This window comes from Alligator mississippiensis, chromosome 7 (genome assembly GCF_030867095.1).
Source record: "Alligator mississippiensis isolate rAllMis1 chromosome 7, rAllMis1, whole genome shotgun sequence".
Taxonomy (NCBI): Eukaryota; Metazoa; Chordata; order Crocodylia; family Alligatoridae; genus Alligator; species Alligator mississippiensis.
The window spans coordinates 9,113,792-9,131,161 of NC_081830.1; the positions used below are offsets into that span (position 1 = coordinate 9,113,792).

The 17,370-nt window shown below is 42.7% G+C and overlaps 2 protein-coding genes across 2 annotated transcripts; both read right to left on the reverse strand.

Annotated features, from left to right (window-relative positions):
* Nucleotides 1-5,562: 5,562 nt before the first annotated feature.
* On the reverse strand, nucleotides 5,563-6,498 carry LOC132251649 (olfactory receptor 13H1-like). Its single transcript, XM_059731604.1, has one exon. It carries the CDS (start codon nucleotides 6,496-6,498, stop codon nucleotides 5,563-5,565), a length of 936 nt encoding a protein of 311 aa, XP_059587587.1.
* A 3,309-nt stretch (nucleotides 6,499-9,807) lies between these two features.
* Nucleotides 9,808-15,291, reverse strand: LOC102560096 (olfactory receptor 2AP1-like). Its single transcript, XM_019488622.2, has 3 exons — nucleotides 14,868-15,291; nucleotides 11,969-12,104; nucleotides 9,808-11,854 (listed from the first exon to the last, which is right to left on the reverse strand). The coding sequence occupies exon 3, from the start codon at nucleotides 11,852-11,854 to the stop codon at nucleotides 10,859-10,861; it is 996 nt and encodes a 331-aa protein (XP_019344167.1). The 5' UTR covers nucleotides 11,969-12,104; nucleotides 14,868-15,291; the 3' UTR covers nucleotides 9,808-10,858.
* Nucleotides 15,292-17,370: the final 2,079 nt, after the last annotated feature.

A 17,370-nucleotide genomic window follows, 5' to 3' on the forward strand; every position in this document is an offset into this window, starting at 1 on the left:
CCCTGTTGGCCCCTATGAGGCCTCCTCCAACCCCTGATAGCCTCACCCAAACCACCAGTTTAATACAAACACTAAAGCAAACACAAGCCTCCTGGCTATAACCAAAACCTAAGGCACTGGGCCATAACAGCATAAGCTTCCTGGCTATACTTCAACATCATTGTTCCAGCCTCTGGAGCTGTCACAAGCTATACTTGCAATCAGGGTTCTCCCTATATCCTGGCCAAGGGAACTCCTACCTCTTCAGCAGCTACCAGGAAACTGCTAGCCTTGCTTCAGCCCTGGGCTTTATAAGGGCCAGGCCCTGCCTCCTACAGGCAGCTGACTCTCATTAGTTGCCCCAGCAACCCACAGCTGTACTCCCTAATCACCACTAGGGCTCCTTATGCACTGCCAGAGCTTTTCCTCAGGCAGTTTTCCCCTCTCTAGGAGCGGGGCGGGAGGTGCCCGATGACAATGGCATTGTTAAAACAAGCATTCTAATTCAATGATTAGTTAAAAACTCTTCTTTAGCTGTAGATTTAGAAATATGTCGCTCTGAAATTTTTTAAAAGTATAACAATTCTTGCTTGGTTAAACAAGACATTAGCTAAAAGGGAGGAAAGAATAAAAGAGAAAATGAGAAAAATACCTTAAGCCTTCCCCCCCCCCCCCCACAAGTCTCTGTGAGAGGATTGTAGATTATTAATCTCTCCCTCATTCTTGTTATCTTTATTTGAAAGGAGGTGCCTACAGCTCAGATGAAAAGTCATTGCATATTTTCCAGAGATGTGGAAGAGTCATTTGTTTCCTGGTTAGAAAATAAAGAATGAAAGAAAAGGTCTGTACATAAAATAACCGCATTGTGTTCCTATGGGGAATTATGACCTAATCCACTGACTCAAAGTAGACAGTGAAGGTGATTTTCCTCTTGCTCATCATAGCGTCCATCACAAACCTGAAACTTCCCCTGGAGGGGCAGGTTGTTTTCTCCTTCACCCTCAGTGGAAATCACAAGTAACAGTTAGAGGTCAACCCTCTGAGTTTTGTAGATTTATAGATTCATAGATGTTCGGGGCTGGAAGGGACCTCGTGAGATCATTCGGTGCAGCCCCCCTGCACTCAGGCAGGAAATATTGCTAGGGTTAGGTGACCCCAGCAAGGTGCGCATCTAGTAATTTTAAAAAAATCTCCAGGGGAGGTGACTGTACCACTTCTGGGGGAAGTCTGTTCCAGATCCTTGGCACTTGAATCATAAAGAAGATCTCCTTATGTCCAATCTGAAGCAATCTTCAAGCAGTTTGTGCCCATTGTTTATTGTCTTCCCCTGGGGTGCCTTGGTGAACAGATGCTCCCCCAGGCCCTGATGTCTGTCCCTTATATACTTACAGGCTGCCAGCAAGTCCCTTCTAAGTCTCCTTTTCCCCAGGCTGAACACTCCCATGTCTTTCAGCCTCTTTTTATATGACCTGCTCTCCAGACTTTTAATCATGCACGTGGCCCTCCTTTGGACTCTTTTCTTCCTCTTACTCCCCATGGGCGTGTCTGGATGATTGTGCACGTGAGGTTTGCGACGCAGCAAATTGCATGTAACGCATGTGCACTCATTCCCCACACTGCAAATTTTCAGTATGGTAGGTTTTTTTGACACCAGGAAATCCCTGTGTCAAAAAAAAAAAATGGTGGCAAAAAAGGTGGCACTGTGCACATGGCAGGAGTGTGCAGTGCCAAACCGGGAGCTTGGCCAGCCCCTGCTGCCAGGTTGCTGCCGCTGCTCCCTCAGGAGGCCCCCAGGGCCCCAAGTAAGGCTTCCCAGCCTCTCCTACCCCACCCAGACCATTTTTTCCCATGGCTAACCGCATGTGGAGGGATGTGTGCCAGGGCAAAAAGCAGCATCATGAATTTGTGCCACTGTTTTTTTCCCTGTGGCAACTGCATGCCTCTGCTTGTGGGGATGCAGCCCTTAGTGTCAATCAGGGTTAAACACTTAGCATGTGTTTTTTCAAGGAAGCATAAATGTTTTTCCTTGGATCTAACTATAGACTCAGACTTCCATCTCGTGGGAAATTTCAGCAGTCTCAAAATCAGAACAGTAATTTTTATTATTTGGACTTTTGCTGGTTGAAAATTGGAATTTTCTTCTTTGTTCCCTATGGACTTAATTTTAAAATTGTTTGACACATCAAAAGCTTTCCTCTTGTTATAAGGAAATGTTTCATTCTCTTTTTTTATTTTAAACAAATATAAACATGAAAAGCCTAAAAATGAGTCACCAGAAATATTTGTGCTGTTGGTAAAGTGTTGTTTAGAAACATTTTTTTTTTTTTTAAAGAACAAAATAATTTAGCAACAACGAAACAGAAGATTTTAGATACGGAAAAATGCCTTGTTTTCAGTCCCACACTGAACTTAAAAAAAATAAGCATAAGAGGAAACATTTTTAAAGAAAGGTAATTTTTATTATTTGGACTTTTGCTGGTTAAAAATTGGAATTTTCTTCTTGGTTCCCTATGGACTTAATTTTAAAATTGTTTGACATATCAAAAGCTTTCCTCTTGTTATAAGGAAATGTTTCATTCTCTTTTTTTTACTTTAAACAACTATAAACATGAAAAGCCTAAAAATATACAGAGTCACCAGAAATATTTATGCTGTTGGTAAAGAGTTGTTTAGAAACATTTTTTTTTTTTTTAAAGAACAAAATAATTTAGCAACAACAAAACAGAAGATTTTAGATAAGGAAAAATGCCTTGTTTTCAGAAAATCAGTTTTCAGTCCCACGCTCAACTTAAAAAAAATAAACATAAGAGGAAACATTTTTAAAGAGAAATGTATTTATAGAAGAACTACTGAAATATTACATTCCAACATGGTCAGATGGGGGGAGGCTGACATTCTCATAAGGGCTTGCTGCCTTTTGCCTCCAAACTCATCCAAACATTTTGATTGCATTTGCTGATGGACAGTTACTCTGGTCAAAATGTCTTGCACCAGCTCTCCTTGAAAGACACGGTGTTAGAGTCTGACCTCAGCTCCTCTAACGCCATTATTACTCTAAAGTTGCCCCTTCAAGCTTTTGTAAACTGGCATGTGTCAGGTTACTAAATCAGAATTAAGAGAGAAAATTGAAAGTGTGCTTTTGAGAAGGCGTTTTTAAAAATGGGTTTTAATTCAAAATCCAATGTTGCAAAACAATTCGTTTTCAGTTAAAAATAGCTTTCTTTTGGTAAAATCTTTGGTCTTTCTTCCACATAGATGGTCTGCATTTCCTAAAAAGTTGTACATATTAATGGTAGTCAGAATGGTACAATTACCGTTCTGATTTGGAGATTGCTGAAATTTCCCATGGGATGGAAGTCCCAATCTCTAGCTAGATCCAAGAAAAACATTTACCCTTTCTCCAAATCAGAACAGTAATGGTCATCTTCTTTGCTGATGCTTTTTTTGTGTGACTTAGCTCATCACCAAGGTTAAAGGTGTTGACACCTTTAACCAGCTCAGCAGCCAGGAAGGAATGCACTCATATGGCCAGGGCCTGCAGTTATGAGACATGGAAAGCTAAGGCAAGTCAAACTAGGAACCGGTATAAAGGACAACAAAAAGTTCTTCTACAGATACATAGGGAGCAAAAAAAAATTGGGCTCCATTGTAGGACCTCTGCTGAATACCCAGGGGCAACCCACAGTCAACGCACGTGAAAAGGCAGAACTCCTGAATACATACTTTGCATCAGTAAAAGTACTGCTCATCTGACCAGAGGCCCAGGGAACAAGGGGAAGGTAACAACTTACATGAAATCAGCCCAGAACCTGTAAAGGATCTTTTACAATGCTTGCGCATCTTCCAGTCCACTGGACCAGATGACCTGCACCCAAGAGTCCTGAAATAACTGGATGAACATATAGCAACATCATTGGCCAAGCTATTTGAAGAGTTGTTGAACTCAGGACTGGTCCCAGATGACTGAAAGAGGGCCAATGGGGTTCCCATGTTTAGGAAAGGAAAGAGGGGTGACCCCACAAACTACTGACTGGTCAGTCTGACCTCGGTCCTGGGTAAAATCTTTGAAAGGTTGGTTAAGGAGGCCATCAACTAAAAGCTGGTAATGGATGGGGTACTAAACAGCAATCAGCATGGCTTTGTCAAGGGCAGATCATGACTGATGAACCTTGTGTCCTTCTACAACCAGGTCACTAACCATCTGGACAAAGGACACAAGTTTGATGCCATCTACTTAGATTACACTAAAGCCTTTGACTCTGTCTCCCATGGGATTCTCTCTAACAAACTGGAGAGTACTTGGATGGACCAGTTTACAGTGAGGTGGGTGGACAACTGGCTCAAAGGCTGCTCCCAGAGAGTGGTGATCGATAGGCCTCATCCTGGAGGGCCATCTCCAGTGGGCTTCCCCAGGGATCGGTGCTCAGAATTGTGCTATTCGGATGAAGGGGTAGAAAGTGCAATGATTAAGTTTGCAGATGATACCGCACTGTGAGGAAGTGCAGACATACCAGAAGATAGGTCAAAGATCCAGGAGGATCTTGACAGACTGGACTTATGAGCGGAACAAAATTAGATGAAGTTTAAATGGGAAAAGTGCAAGGTCCTTCACCTGGGTAGGAAGAACCCTCACCACAATTATACAATGGGTGGTGGCCTATTGGCTGGCACAACATTTGAACAAGACCTGGGGGTTACAATTGACTGGAAGGTGAATATGACCCAACAGTGTGACGAGACTGCCAAAAGGGCAAATAAAACTTTGGCAGGCATCAGCCACTGTGTGGCCAATAGATTCAGGGAGGTACTCTTCCCTCTATTCAGCATTGGTGAGGCGTCAGCTGGCATATTGTGCCCAGTTCTGGACACCACACTTCCAGAAGGATATGGATAAGCTCAAGAGTGCACAAAGAAGGATCATCTGTTTGATTACGGGCATGAAGGGTAGACCCTATGAGGAGAGACTCCGGGAATTGGGACTGTTCAGCTTGAGGACGAGAAGGCTGAGAGGTGACTTGATAGCTTCCTACAAATACCTTGGGGGGAGGGGGGAGCATCAAGAACTAGAAGAGAATCTATTCAGGAGGTCACTTCAAGGGAAGACGAGGACCAGTGGGCATAAACTAATAGAGGGTAAATTCAGGTTGGATATAAGGACAAAATTCTCTGTAAGGTTCACCAGAATCTGGAACACCCTCCCATCGGTGCAGTCACCCTCTTCAGATGTGTCCAAGACAAGGGTGGACAGGCACCTTGCCAAGCTCCTCTGAGCCCAATACTTCCTGCTCATGGCAGGGGACCAAACTTAATGATCGTACAGATCCATTCTGGTTCTATGATTCTGTAGTTCTTGCCTGGCTCCTGTCTCAGAGTGCAGCAAGTCTATGGAGGATAACCTCACCCCTTATTAAAACATCTACTAATCAAAGTTCCATTTCCACATGAACAGATACAAAATGTTGAAATAGGAAAAACAGTACTTTTAATTTGTAAAAACAGTGTTTGTTCCTGTTACTGGGGATGTCATATGCCTCAGGGTCAACACACCATCCCCGGATATGAAGGAGCCCCAAAATATAAAAGTCACTCTGAGTCTCCCTTCATGCGAGTCACTTTCCTCAGGGCTCCTTTCACCTCTTTGTTTCTCAGTGTGTAGATTAGAGGATTTAACATAGGAGTCACAACTGCATAGAATACAGAAATGATTTTGTCCTCCTGTTGGGATGACTTGGACTGTGGTTTAAGGTACATGAATATGGCTGTACCATAGAAGATGGTTACCACAGTGAGATGGGACCCACAGGTGGAGAAAGCTTTGGATTTGCCTTCCTTCGAGTGGATGCGCAAGATGGTCATGATGATACGCATGTAAGAGAAAAGGATGAAGGAGAAAGGGGCAAGGAGGTTGAATGTTGCACTGGCAAACATAAAGATTTGATTCTTGGAGGTATCTGAACAAACTAACTTCATTAGAGCAAGGATTTCACACACGAAATGATCAATCTCATTCTTCCCACAGAGCCGTGATGGCATGCAGAAAAACGGGACTATAGTTAGGAGGAAGGTGATGGACCAGGACCCCACTGCCAGGTGGATGCATCGTGTCTTGCTCATGATGAGTGTATAATGCAGTGGGTTGGTGATGGCAATGTAGCGATCATAAGCCATGACTGCCAGCAAAAGGCACTCAGTAGATCCTAAGAAGAGCGTGCTTAACATCTGGGAAAAACATCTAGCGTAGGAAATAGTGGGTCTGTCAACTGAAAAATTTATTAGTGCTTGTGGGATGGTGCTTGATGAATAGCAGATGTCCAGGAAGGACAAATTACTGAGGAAGAAGTACATGGGGGTGTGAAGATGCAGATCACACAGGGTTAAGAGGATGATGAGGCCATTTCCAATTAGGGTTACTAAATATACCATAAGGAAGAATGCAATTAGCATCATCCGTGTCGTGGGGTGGCTGGAGAAGCCAGTGAAAACAAATTCAGTCACCATGGTTTGATTGTCCTCTCCCATGTCTGGTTTCTAGCACTTCCTGAAAGAAGCAAAATAATGGAAAATAGCGTTGCATAATATGTATCTAGTGCATGGGCATATTAGATATCATAACCAGAACCATTGTTTCATAAACCAAGTCATGTGTGTGCAATGTAGGTAGAGAGAGAAAATATCTGGAGACAGAAATATATATGTAGGTAAGGAAATACAAATCACTAAGACTGGAAATATATTCATTTTGTGTGTTCTTTTTTTTACTGGTGTTTCAAATATTTATTTACAATTGCATATTATTTAAGAAATTCTCACAGGTATTTTTTAATTAATTTTTACAATGCCACATTGTCAGTGGAATAAAATAGTGAATTCCTTTCATCAATGTATGTAGCATTCCCTAAACCTTTATCATAAGATAGTACTGAGCAAGAATTTAAGGAAGAAAAATCCTCCAAATTTAATATTTCTCTATAATCTATACATTGTCAATGGAACAGTGCCTTCAACTTGTTATAGGACTACTTCTTGAGCTTTTGGTTATTTTTTGCTTCTGCAGGAGACCCGAAGTCTTGACCCAGCTATAATTAAGATCACCTTCAACTCTCCTGGATGATGCTCATCCTCATATCAAAGGGAACTTTTAGCTCTGGAAACTCAGAACTATTGCTATATGTCCCTTCATCAGAAAACTTGTAGAAAAACATTTTGATTTACAACAGTTGTGTTTACTGAGAACAGCTGGGTATAGAACATGAGGCCAAATCCGCAGCCATTATTAATCAACTACAGAGGCATAGTTAAAAATAGAGGCAGGATAAAAATGATAAAAAATGTACCAGAACATGGTACAAAGGGTGAAAACTGGCTAAGGAGTGAATTGACCAGATCCCCACAGAGTGGCCATGTCTACACAAGATGCTGACTGTGCAGCTGTTACTGCGTAGTCATTTAGTACTTGCATAACCAAGTGCTAAATGACTGTGCCGTTATCGGTGTTACTGTGCAGTACGGTTGCCTAACAATGCTTATTGTGCAGTAGCTCATTACTACTGTCCAGTAGCTCATTACTGCTGCTCAGTAGCATCATGTCATGGTTTATGCCCAGCAGCACCATACCTAGACTCCTGGCAGCTCTGGGTGAACTTTTAGTATTGGACCCCCCCTTCACCAGAGATAATGATAATAATTTAAAAAATTGCCATTTTCAGGCCCCCTTTTTATCCAGGCTCAGGGCAGCTGCCTGGTTCACCCATGACTGTGTCCAGCCCTGGTGCCCAGTAATGCTACTGCACAGTAGTAACGACCAACTGCACAGTAAGCATCTTCTGTAGATGCAGCTATGGAGTCAGCTCCATGGCACGTATGAAAATCTCGCACTCTTTGCCCCCCACTTTATGTAGTTTTCATGCAGCCCAGGTCCCTGTTCTGCAATGTAAATACTGAGTCTTATGATACAGAACATTCCCAACTGCCGTACCAAAATGATCAAACAAAAGCAGTGATGCTTAAGGGAGAGACTAGTGACAAAATCCCCAATAGTAATATTGATTGCAGTAGCTGGTTGTAGAAGGAACATTTCTGTACTGTAATATTTCCCAGTGTGCTGAAAAATGAATACATATGGATATACTAGATGGACCACAAATGCCATGCAAAATTGTTGGAATATGTGCTCCACTGTTAAACTTATGATTTTGTAAAAGCAATTTGTATTCTCTTCTCTCTCTCTCCTCCCTTCCCTCTCAAGTGTAGGTAACAAAAGAAGTGATCATACTTCATTCAAATTAAAATGCTTAGGACGCAAAACTTTATTTGTGAAAGACAGAATTAAACAAAGAATCAGTTTAGCAAGCAAGCAAAGAAATAAATAGATACTTACTTCTTGCCCATCCTTTGGAAGTAAAATGATATTGCAAAAAGATTACAGCCTTCCTTTTATAATGGATCTCATCACTTCTTTATCATTTCTTGCAACAGCCTAATACAATTCCTTTAGCATGAGTGCATTTGAGAGAGGGGGAGGAAAAAAATGTTGTAGAAGAAGGAAATTTCTCATGAAAATTGTCTTCACTAAACAATATGAGAAAGGTAATAATGGCACTGTTAAAAATAATGCTAAGTTAGTGATGCATTCAAAAATATTTTTGTCTGTACATTTATGGGATGTTGTATAATAAATTCTGTCAATTAAAAAAAAAATCCAAACTGTATCTCAATCCTAGATTGATTAATGAACAAATTTAACTTAAAAGGGAGGGAAGAATAAGAAAAAAACAGAAAACAGAAGGTACTTTAAAATCTATTTTCCCCAAGATACTGTGAGAATGTCTTATATTATACATCTCTATTTCTTGTACCTTCATAGGAAATGAGCTACCAGTAACTGAAATTAAGTCATCTTATCTGCTTGTAAACTCTTTTTGCTCCAAGTCCATTCACAGCATCTGACAAAGTAGACCGTCACCTATGCTAGCTCATGCCTCTCTAAACCAGTTAGTCTCTAAGGTTCCAGCCTACACTACTTTCTTTCTTATATACTCTGAAAACTTGTAAGAGTGACCTGTTTCCCGGTTACAAAAACAAAAAGACACAAAGAAAAATTCTTGTACATAAAACAACTGCCTGTGTTCCTACAGGGAATTATGACCTAATTTATTGACTCAAACCAGGCAGTGGGACTGATTCTCATTTCAGTATCAAACAGAATCAAATTGCCTGGGCGGCCAAGGCCCCCTCTACCTGTGAAGCTAAAGGTGCGATGGGATCTAATGTATGATTTACACAATTGTGCCTCCCATCGTGCCACACATGCATGGCAGGAGGTGCGATTGTGGGGTTGAACATTAGATCCCATCATGCCTTATTGCCACTGCACTGGAAGCTTGGGATTGGAATCCCCAGCCGCAGGGGCAACCCATTCATCCCTGGGGTCATAGGACTGCTGCAGGGGTGATACCCTGACCCTCGGGGTGTGGGGAAACCCCTGGGGCAGAGGATTACTGCAGGAGCTATCCCTTCTCCCCATGGGTTTCCTGCACCCCAAAGCCCTAGGGATTGTGATAGCTGGGTATCCCCAGGGTCCAGAGTTTTCCACACTTCTGAGTCCTAGGGCTGGGGTGGGGTTTATGCTGGGTATGGTGCATCCCTGCAGCTGGGAGCCCCATCAACTGACTGGGTGCAGGAAACCCCTGGGGTAGTGGGGATAGCCCCTGAAGTGGTCTTCTGGCCCTGGGGTTTCCCTATACCCCCAGAGTGGGGGGATAAAGTTAGCACACATTTTCGAAGTCTAACTTTATGGCTGGTTGGAGCTTTTTACTCTATGATAGTTACTTTGCACATGTAGCTTGTCTCTAGGTAATTGCACAATTAACCAGTTAATTTTGCAATACCTGTAATGTGTAGTGGGGGCCCAAGGAGCATGTTCTTCTCTTCTTTTTCTTAATGGAAGTCAGGAACAATTGTATTCAGGTAAGTAAGTCAAATTCTTTCACTGCCCATGAAGAATAAAGTCATTTTTCAAGAAAGGGTACCATTATTTACTTCATTCCAAAATGAGGTCCCTACACATTGGCATGGGGGAAAACCCCCCTCATCTTATGATTGCATACAAGGAAAACTCACTAAATACACTGTCTAGTGTCTACCATTTAATTGCTGCCAAAAGCAGCATGTGCTCAGCAATGGAAACCAGCTCTGAAGCTGATTAAATGTAGCCAACATTGAGCACAACAATAAAACACATGGCCAACATTGGGCCAATATACCAATGGAACTTTTTTGAAATGCTGTGTCTTGGCCCAAATCAAACAAATTTATTCTGAATCCCATGATCAATCATTCAAGTTTGTGTGGCACTAACAACAGCAAGTATCCTACCTCCCAGACTCTTCACCCTGGGACTTCAGATACTCCCAAATCCATGGCGGGCATCCTACATGCAAGCCCTAAGCTTGGTACCCTTGGAGTTCAGATGCTTCCTAATCTCACCTCTCCCTAGCCAAAAGGCTGAAGAAGCAAGCTAGATGGAGAGCCCACAAGAAATCCACCATCACCATAACGCGTGTAGCTCAGTTCCTCCCATTGGCATGGGCACCAGTCTCTAGCTAATCAGTTCTCCATTCATTCAGAATACCTTCTATCTGTCTATCTCTGCTTATCTATCAATCCATCCATCGATCTGTCTCTTTCTTCCTCATTGCTCATCATTGCAGTATGAATTAATATGATCATGTGTCCACATTGGTGGTGGAACCGGGTGGGCGTTGTAGGGCTACATCAATTTATTCCCAAGCTTGTGCTCACGGACAAGGAATGAGTGAATAAAGACTCAAGATCCAGGTCTTTTGGTATTTTTAAGGTGATGACAGCATTGCTGGTATTGTTATGGATTTCCATGATGAATCTTGTCTTTGCGCATGGCCAGTGATGGAAGGGAATGATTAGACCATTTAGTTATAAGTTTCCTCAGGGAATCCTTGACCTCCTTGTTCCGCAGACTATATATAATTGGGTTTACCATAGGGGTGGCCACGGTGTATAAGAGGGAAAACATTTTATTTAGGGTTGCTGACTGACTGGCTGTGGGAGCTGCATAAACAAAGATTAGGGTCCCATAGAATAATGTCACCACGATGAGATGGGAGGAGCAGGTGGAGAAGGCCTTTTTCTTGCCCTGGGTGGAAGGGATTTTGAGGATGGTGGAGAGAATTTTAACATAGGATGCTATGGTCAGTAAAAATGGGACCATAGTCACAACAGAAGCCAGCATAAAAGTGATTTCCTTGACCACATGGGTGTCACCACAGGAGACTTTCATGACTGGTGCTAAGTCACAGAAGAAATGGTCTATCTTATTGGCAGTGCAAAATGGTAACCTGGAGGTAAGAACTATAGTTGGTATTGGAGCCAAGAAACCACTTATCCAACACCCTGCTGCTAACTGCATGCAAACTTTAAAGTTCATAATGGCTGTGTAGCGGAGTGGATTGCTGATGGCTAAGAATCGATCATAAGACATCATTGCCAGGAGGAAGCATTCTGTGACAGCCATAGATCCAAAGAAATAGAACTGGGCAATGCAGCCCCAGAAAGGGATCGCTTCATGTGCTGTGAGGAAAGTTCTCAGCATCTTGGGGCTGGTGGATGTTGTATACCATATTTCCAGGAATGAGAAATTCCCTAAAAAGAAGTACATGGGGGTGTGCAGGTTCCGGTCACATGAGACAGTGACCAATATGAGCATGTTGCCAACCAGAGTCACTGTGTAAATAGCTAAAAAGATCACAAACAGAAAGATGTACATCCCAGGAAGTTCCCCCAGTCCAAGCAAGATGAACTCTGTGAGGGCCGTTTGATTTCCTTCTACTGTTTTCTCCATCTAGATTAAAGCCGGTAAAAATAAATAAATCAATAAAAGAAGAGGAAGAGAATAATGCCATGGATATTTGCTGAAAGCTCCTCCTAGAGTGCTTGGGAGACAAAGGTGGCTTACCACACAGGGTCTAGTAGCTCAGTTTTTTTGTGCTATAAAAAATATGGCAGGTCTTCCCTTTATCAGGATTGAAGCCCACTGGCCAGCAGAAAGGTGTGGGGAAGAAGGCATTGCTGCCATCCATACTATACATTTCCTGTGGATAAAGATAACACTTCAGTCAAGCATGTGTTTTACCTGGCTAGCCCAACCTTGCACCCTGGCATTTTTACTTTTTTATTATATCCTTCAGTGGCTGGGTGACTTCATTTCAGCACCTTTTCCCCATCCCCATTTCCTTTTCACCTCCCATTTCATTACCCACCCCTATCCCATTAACTCTCCACCTCTAAGCTTCACGTTTCTATCCTCCCAATCCATCTCTCCTTATAAACCCACCTAGGGCAGGGATAAAAGCCTGTCCTGACTTACCAACCCTGTAGTGGCAACTCACAGCTATAGCTCTAGTCCAGCCTCTTCTTGCCCGGCTTCTAGGCTAGGGACAGAAGTTACACCTAAACCAGTTTAAGTGCTCAGAAATTGGTTTAAACCTGTAGGCATATAAACTGGTTTCAAAATGGCTGAAACTGGTTTAAAATAAATCTGGTTAAATGTAGTATCAGACTTAACTGATTTAGGTCAAACCACTTTATGAAACTGTCCCAGACCCCTTTGTGGTTCAAGTTAAATTATAGTTCCCCAGCATCACAGCATGCTTTCCAGCCCTGGGCTGGGCTGGGCTGTGTCTGCTCCAGTAGAGAAGGGTTGGAGGGGTAGGGGAGAAAGGCAGGTACTGCCCCCCAGGGCAAAACCAGGCTTGGGTCTGGGGCCAGGGAGGGGGGTTAACCCCCTCTTCCCCCATTTAAACCACACTGCCCCTAAGTACAGAGCTGCCCTGCCTTGCCCTGCCCTGTATTTAGCCCTAGTGGCAAGTCACCTCTGTGTAGGTGGGGCACAGAGAAGGTTTTTAGCCATAATGTGTAACTGCTCCAAACTCAAGCTAGCACTAATACCAATCAACAGAGTGTAATGTGTAAAGAGGCCCTCATACAGGCTTAACTCCTTGACTTTAGTACACAGCTTCCGAATTTTTACTAGTCTTGGATGAGAAACTTGCTGCATGGGTAGAAAACATGGGAGTAATCTTCAGAGATACTGAAGGAATCAGAACTACAGCTATGTGAGTAATCGGATCATGGGATTGATGACCAAAATATATGGGGGAAAAAGTTTTGGGGAAAAAAATCAGAAAAATAAGTTGTTTCTGTGCATGCACCAGGATGATTCTCTGTCCCCACAAGAAAAGAAAAGTTTTAAATTGAAAGTAATATTTGATCATATTTCATTTTCTGGGTTTTGTTCTCTTATAAATTAAATTGAACTTTTTAAATTTAAAAGTTTAATTTACATTTTGGCCTCACTACTATTTTAAAAACTATGTTGTTATTTAAAAAAAACTTGAAAGTGTCCAAGTTTTCTCATGTTTTCCCTTACATTTATTTTGCGGGGTGGGGGGGAGTGGGGATAAATTGCCTGCTTTAATCCAAATCCATGAAGAATTTTGCTTGTCCCAAAATCGTGCTTTTCAGTTAAATTCTTCGTCCGAAGCAATCATGCTCCTTATTAAACCTAAATTGCTAAATCCTCTCTTTGCGTAAATAAACATAAATCCATTAATTGTTAGGATATACAGACTTATCCCTGATAATCATCTGTCCCAGTTTAACATGAGATATTAGGAAATCTAGGTAACTATTGTGCAATTTTTTTTCTCTTGGCTAAAATTTAGTATCAACTACTTCTCATTGATAAACAAGTCTTCACATTTACTTTATGAAATTATGTCCAGCCCAAAGTTATTTTTTTGCCTAAAGATTCAGAAACAATCAAAGTGATTTTTGTTACTGGCATTGTATCAAAATGTAAGGAAATAAAAATCACAAAAGACTTAATTAGCATCTAGCACGGGAGCCTGACTGCCATCGAAATAAATAGGATTCAGTTCCTGTCCTGCTTCAGGTCTTTTGAAATTCTCACAGCACTCCCAATTTATAAGGTTATTTAAAAACCTAGTTCCCTTCAAAAACCAATGGGAGTAGACATCTAAAGATCTTTAGAGATCTGTCTCTATGTACCTATCTGTACCTTCAGGCACCTAAATTTAACCAAAAGTTACAGGAATCATCTTACATATGTAAATTGTCCTGCTTAATGGAGTGTGACCACATGTGATCCATGTACATTTTAGCTCATGTATAACAGAGGAATTAATAGGTGGTACAATAAAGATTCTGGATTTATCAATAGTGACAAGGAACAAGAATAAGAGGATTTTTAAAATCACTATCAGAGTTAGGTGCCATAAAACATTGAAGAAAAGTCTTGCTCCCTTCAGCCTCTGTCCTGCAAAAATGTTACGCCTTTATTACATGTAATTCTCCCATTTGTTTCAGGATATTAAAAACTCAACTCTGTGGTATTTCTGATTCTAAGGATGCTGCCTGTTTTCAAAATTGCAGGCAATGCCATCACCACCCCCACCACTGCTATTATTCCTATTATTATTATTCCTTCAGCCTGACTGTAGCATTCTTTAAAATTACAGGCATTTGATTAGGCAACTTTAACAAGTAAAGAGAAAATGCACATGCCCGTATTTGAAATGTTAATACCCAAGAAACATCTTCCCATTGTTCGTATAAATATTGAAAATGTATTCATTAACTTTAAATATGGTGTATATGCAATGCCACAGAAAGTTGCTATTTTAAAAAGTAATAACTAGATAAAACTATAGATAAAATATATAGTCACACACGTTTAGATATGTATAGGATAAATGGCTCTGTTTATGTATGGGGAAAACAAAATTCCACAATAGAAGCAGAGAAAATAAAATACTAAAAAATAATATTATTACCTGCCTCATTTCCTGCTCTGAATGTATAATCCTTTGCAAATCTTCTTTCCAAATGCTCAATAAATATTTGCTACTATTTTCCATGTGCTTTTTCTTGATGATATTTCAGTAACAAATGTTCAGGTCAGAAGTTTACATTCTCATGCAAAAAATCCTAGTAACGGCGGAGTTTTCTCAGTGGCAGAGTGGATGAGAGAGGAACGTGGCCCCATCTATCAATATTTAATGCATTTCTTAATGGTCAGTTCTACGGCATAAGGTGTGCTGCCTGCTATTCCACTGTTTCTGATGTCACTCAAGAATTAGTGAACAACAAATCTTTCCCCAGCGGAGATTCCAGTGTCTTAATTGAAGGGCAGATAAATAAAAAGTTTGAGAGAAAAACAAAAGTGTGTGAATGATCTTTTGCAATCTCGGAGGGGAGGAGGGGGGAGTGGGGAGCAAGAGGGGGGCTTGGATTTTGTTCTAAATGTTTTATTAATCCCCATTAAAAATGAGTTGAGTCCTAACAAGTCATTTTATATTATTATCCCATGCAAACTTCAGGTGTTAGCTTTCCACCAGAAGCTGTTTGGGTCATGTTGAAACTACAAAGGCAGAGGTTGAGAAGTCTGTCGCTCCTAAGCTCCAGTGAAGATGCCTCCTTGCATGGACAGATGTAGGATTTTGACAAAGGGCATGCAGATGGTGTGGCGCATTATCTATCACATATAACCCACTCATATTTTTCTCTAGTTAAAAAGGAACTAGAAACTTTACTGATATGCTAGGGAGTTAGGGCTATGTTCTTCATGTTAAGATTGACGTAAAACTAAAAAACAAAACAAAACAAAAAAAACACTTATTGAAGAGTGCATTAATGTGTCATTGTAACAAGGGACCTCCTTGGGGCCGATCTCCATGGCCCGCCCTCCTGTTCTTGGGCCAACCGCCCGCCTTCTCGCCCGCCACGGCTTGATGTTAATTGATTCACTGATTGATGTCAATTTAGCGGGAGGCTGCCCATTTTGGTGCCCCGATGCCAGGGGGCGCTCTCTGCGGCTCCTTTCCTCCCCAATACCACAGCCCAAGCCTCACAGATGGCATCTTGGTGTTTACATCCTCACTGGTCCCCACGCTGGGCCCCAGAATCATCCTAACAGGACCCCTCCATGATCCCTCCAATCAGACAGCCTCTCCGCCTTCATTCGGGGTACTAGCTCCCCAAAACCATTTTTCCCTCTCGGGTGTGGTCCCCCCGGGACCTTCAGCTACCAGCCCTGGCCCATCTCCAGGCTAGTCGGGACCCCAGGCCCCCAGCTCTTGGGCGTCCCTCGCAGTGGGCCCCTGGCCCTTTTGACCCTCCTGGTCCTGGCCCCAGCATGGGCCAGTCGAGGGTACTCTCTTGTTCAGGTCGAGTCTCTAGCCCCTCACTCTCTCCCGGGGTCCGCCCTCTGGGCCTGTCAAACAAACGGGGTTACCTACCCGGTGGGGGGGGGGCTAGGGGTTAAGGCACCCCGACCTGCCTTTCACCAGGGTGGTAACTGGCCTTGCATTTCCTGGGGGCTCCCGTGCCACTGAGAGCCCCACCAGGCAACCCACTCCCGGCAGGGTGCAGTTTTAGGTCAGGACCAGGAGCCTCCACACCATCCCCTACAGCTCCTCCCTTACCTCCAGATGATCTCAGCAGCCCTCCAACCAGACAATGTTGTTGCCTGACCTCCAGCAGCCAAACTGCCCTGTTTATATAGGCAGCCCTTGCCTCCAAAATGGCTGCCCTCGTCAGGCACCTGGTGGCTGCCAGCTCCAGGCCCTTAAAGTGGCAGGCACCCACAGTGCCCTACCACAGTCATATTACATATTAGGTATAAAACAACAACAAACTAGGCAAAAACTAATCACAAGATGTTGTTTCATTAGTCTTGCAGTTATTAGAATTAAATCTACATCTCTTATTCAGATGGAAGATTTGAATCGGAAATCAGGAATATCATGATGATGTCCACCTTGCTGGGGTCATCTGATCCCAGGAGTCTTTCCTGGCTAAGTGCAAAGGGGCTGGACCTTGTGATCTTATAGGGTCCCTTCCAGCCCCTAACATCTATGAATGAGCCATGAAGTCAATTCACTCCCTTAGTGCTGCTGGCTAGATGTGCCACTGCTAGTGTCAATGGTGGGCAGTTGGTTTTAAACTTTGGGTGGAGCAGGAGTCAAAGGTGCGGGGGGGGGGGGTGTAGCTGCACCACCACAGCCCCTTGGAACCCTCTTGCTTCCCTGTGGTCCCAGTTGTCCCCCCTGAGGTGCTTCTGCTGAGATTGCTAAGTGAGTCCCTCTTGCTTTTCATGCCTTCCATGGCATGTTGCATTCTGCACATCAAAGCCATATGATGTGGACTTCTTCTGCCTCAGGGGCTGCACATGGAGGAAAGGAGGAGGCAGAGGTGAGTAGTCATAAGGACGGGACCTACAGGAACACAAGGCCAAACAAGCTGAAGGAGGGCACACAGACACTGTGTGGAGGAATG

What these genes read in the sequence shown, in the direction of transcription:
- LOC102560096 (XM_019488622.2), bottom strand. Translation starts at nt 11,854, where the DNA reads ATGGAGAAAACAGTAGAAGGAAATCAAACGGCCCTCACAGAGTTCATC.
- LOC132251649 (XM_059731604.1), bottom strand. Translation starts at nt 6,498, where the DNA reads ATGGGAGAGGACAATCAAACCATGGTGACTGAATTTGTTTTCACTGGC.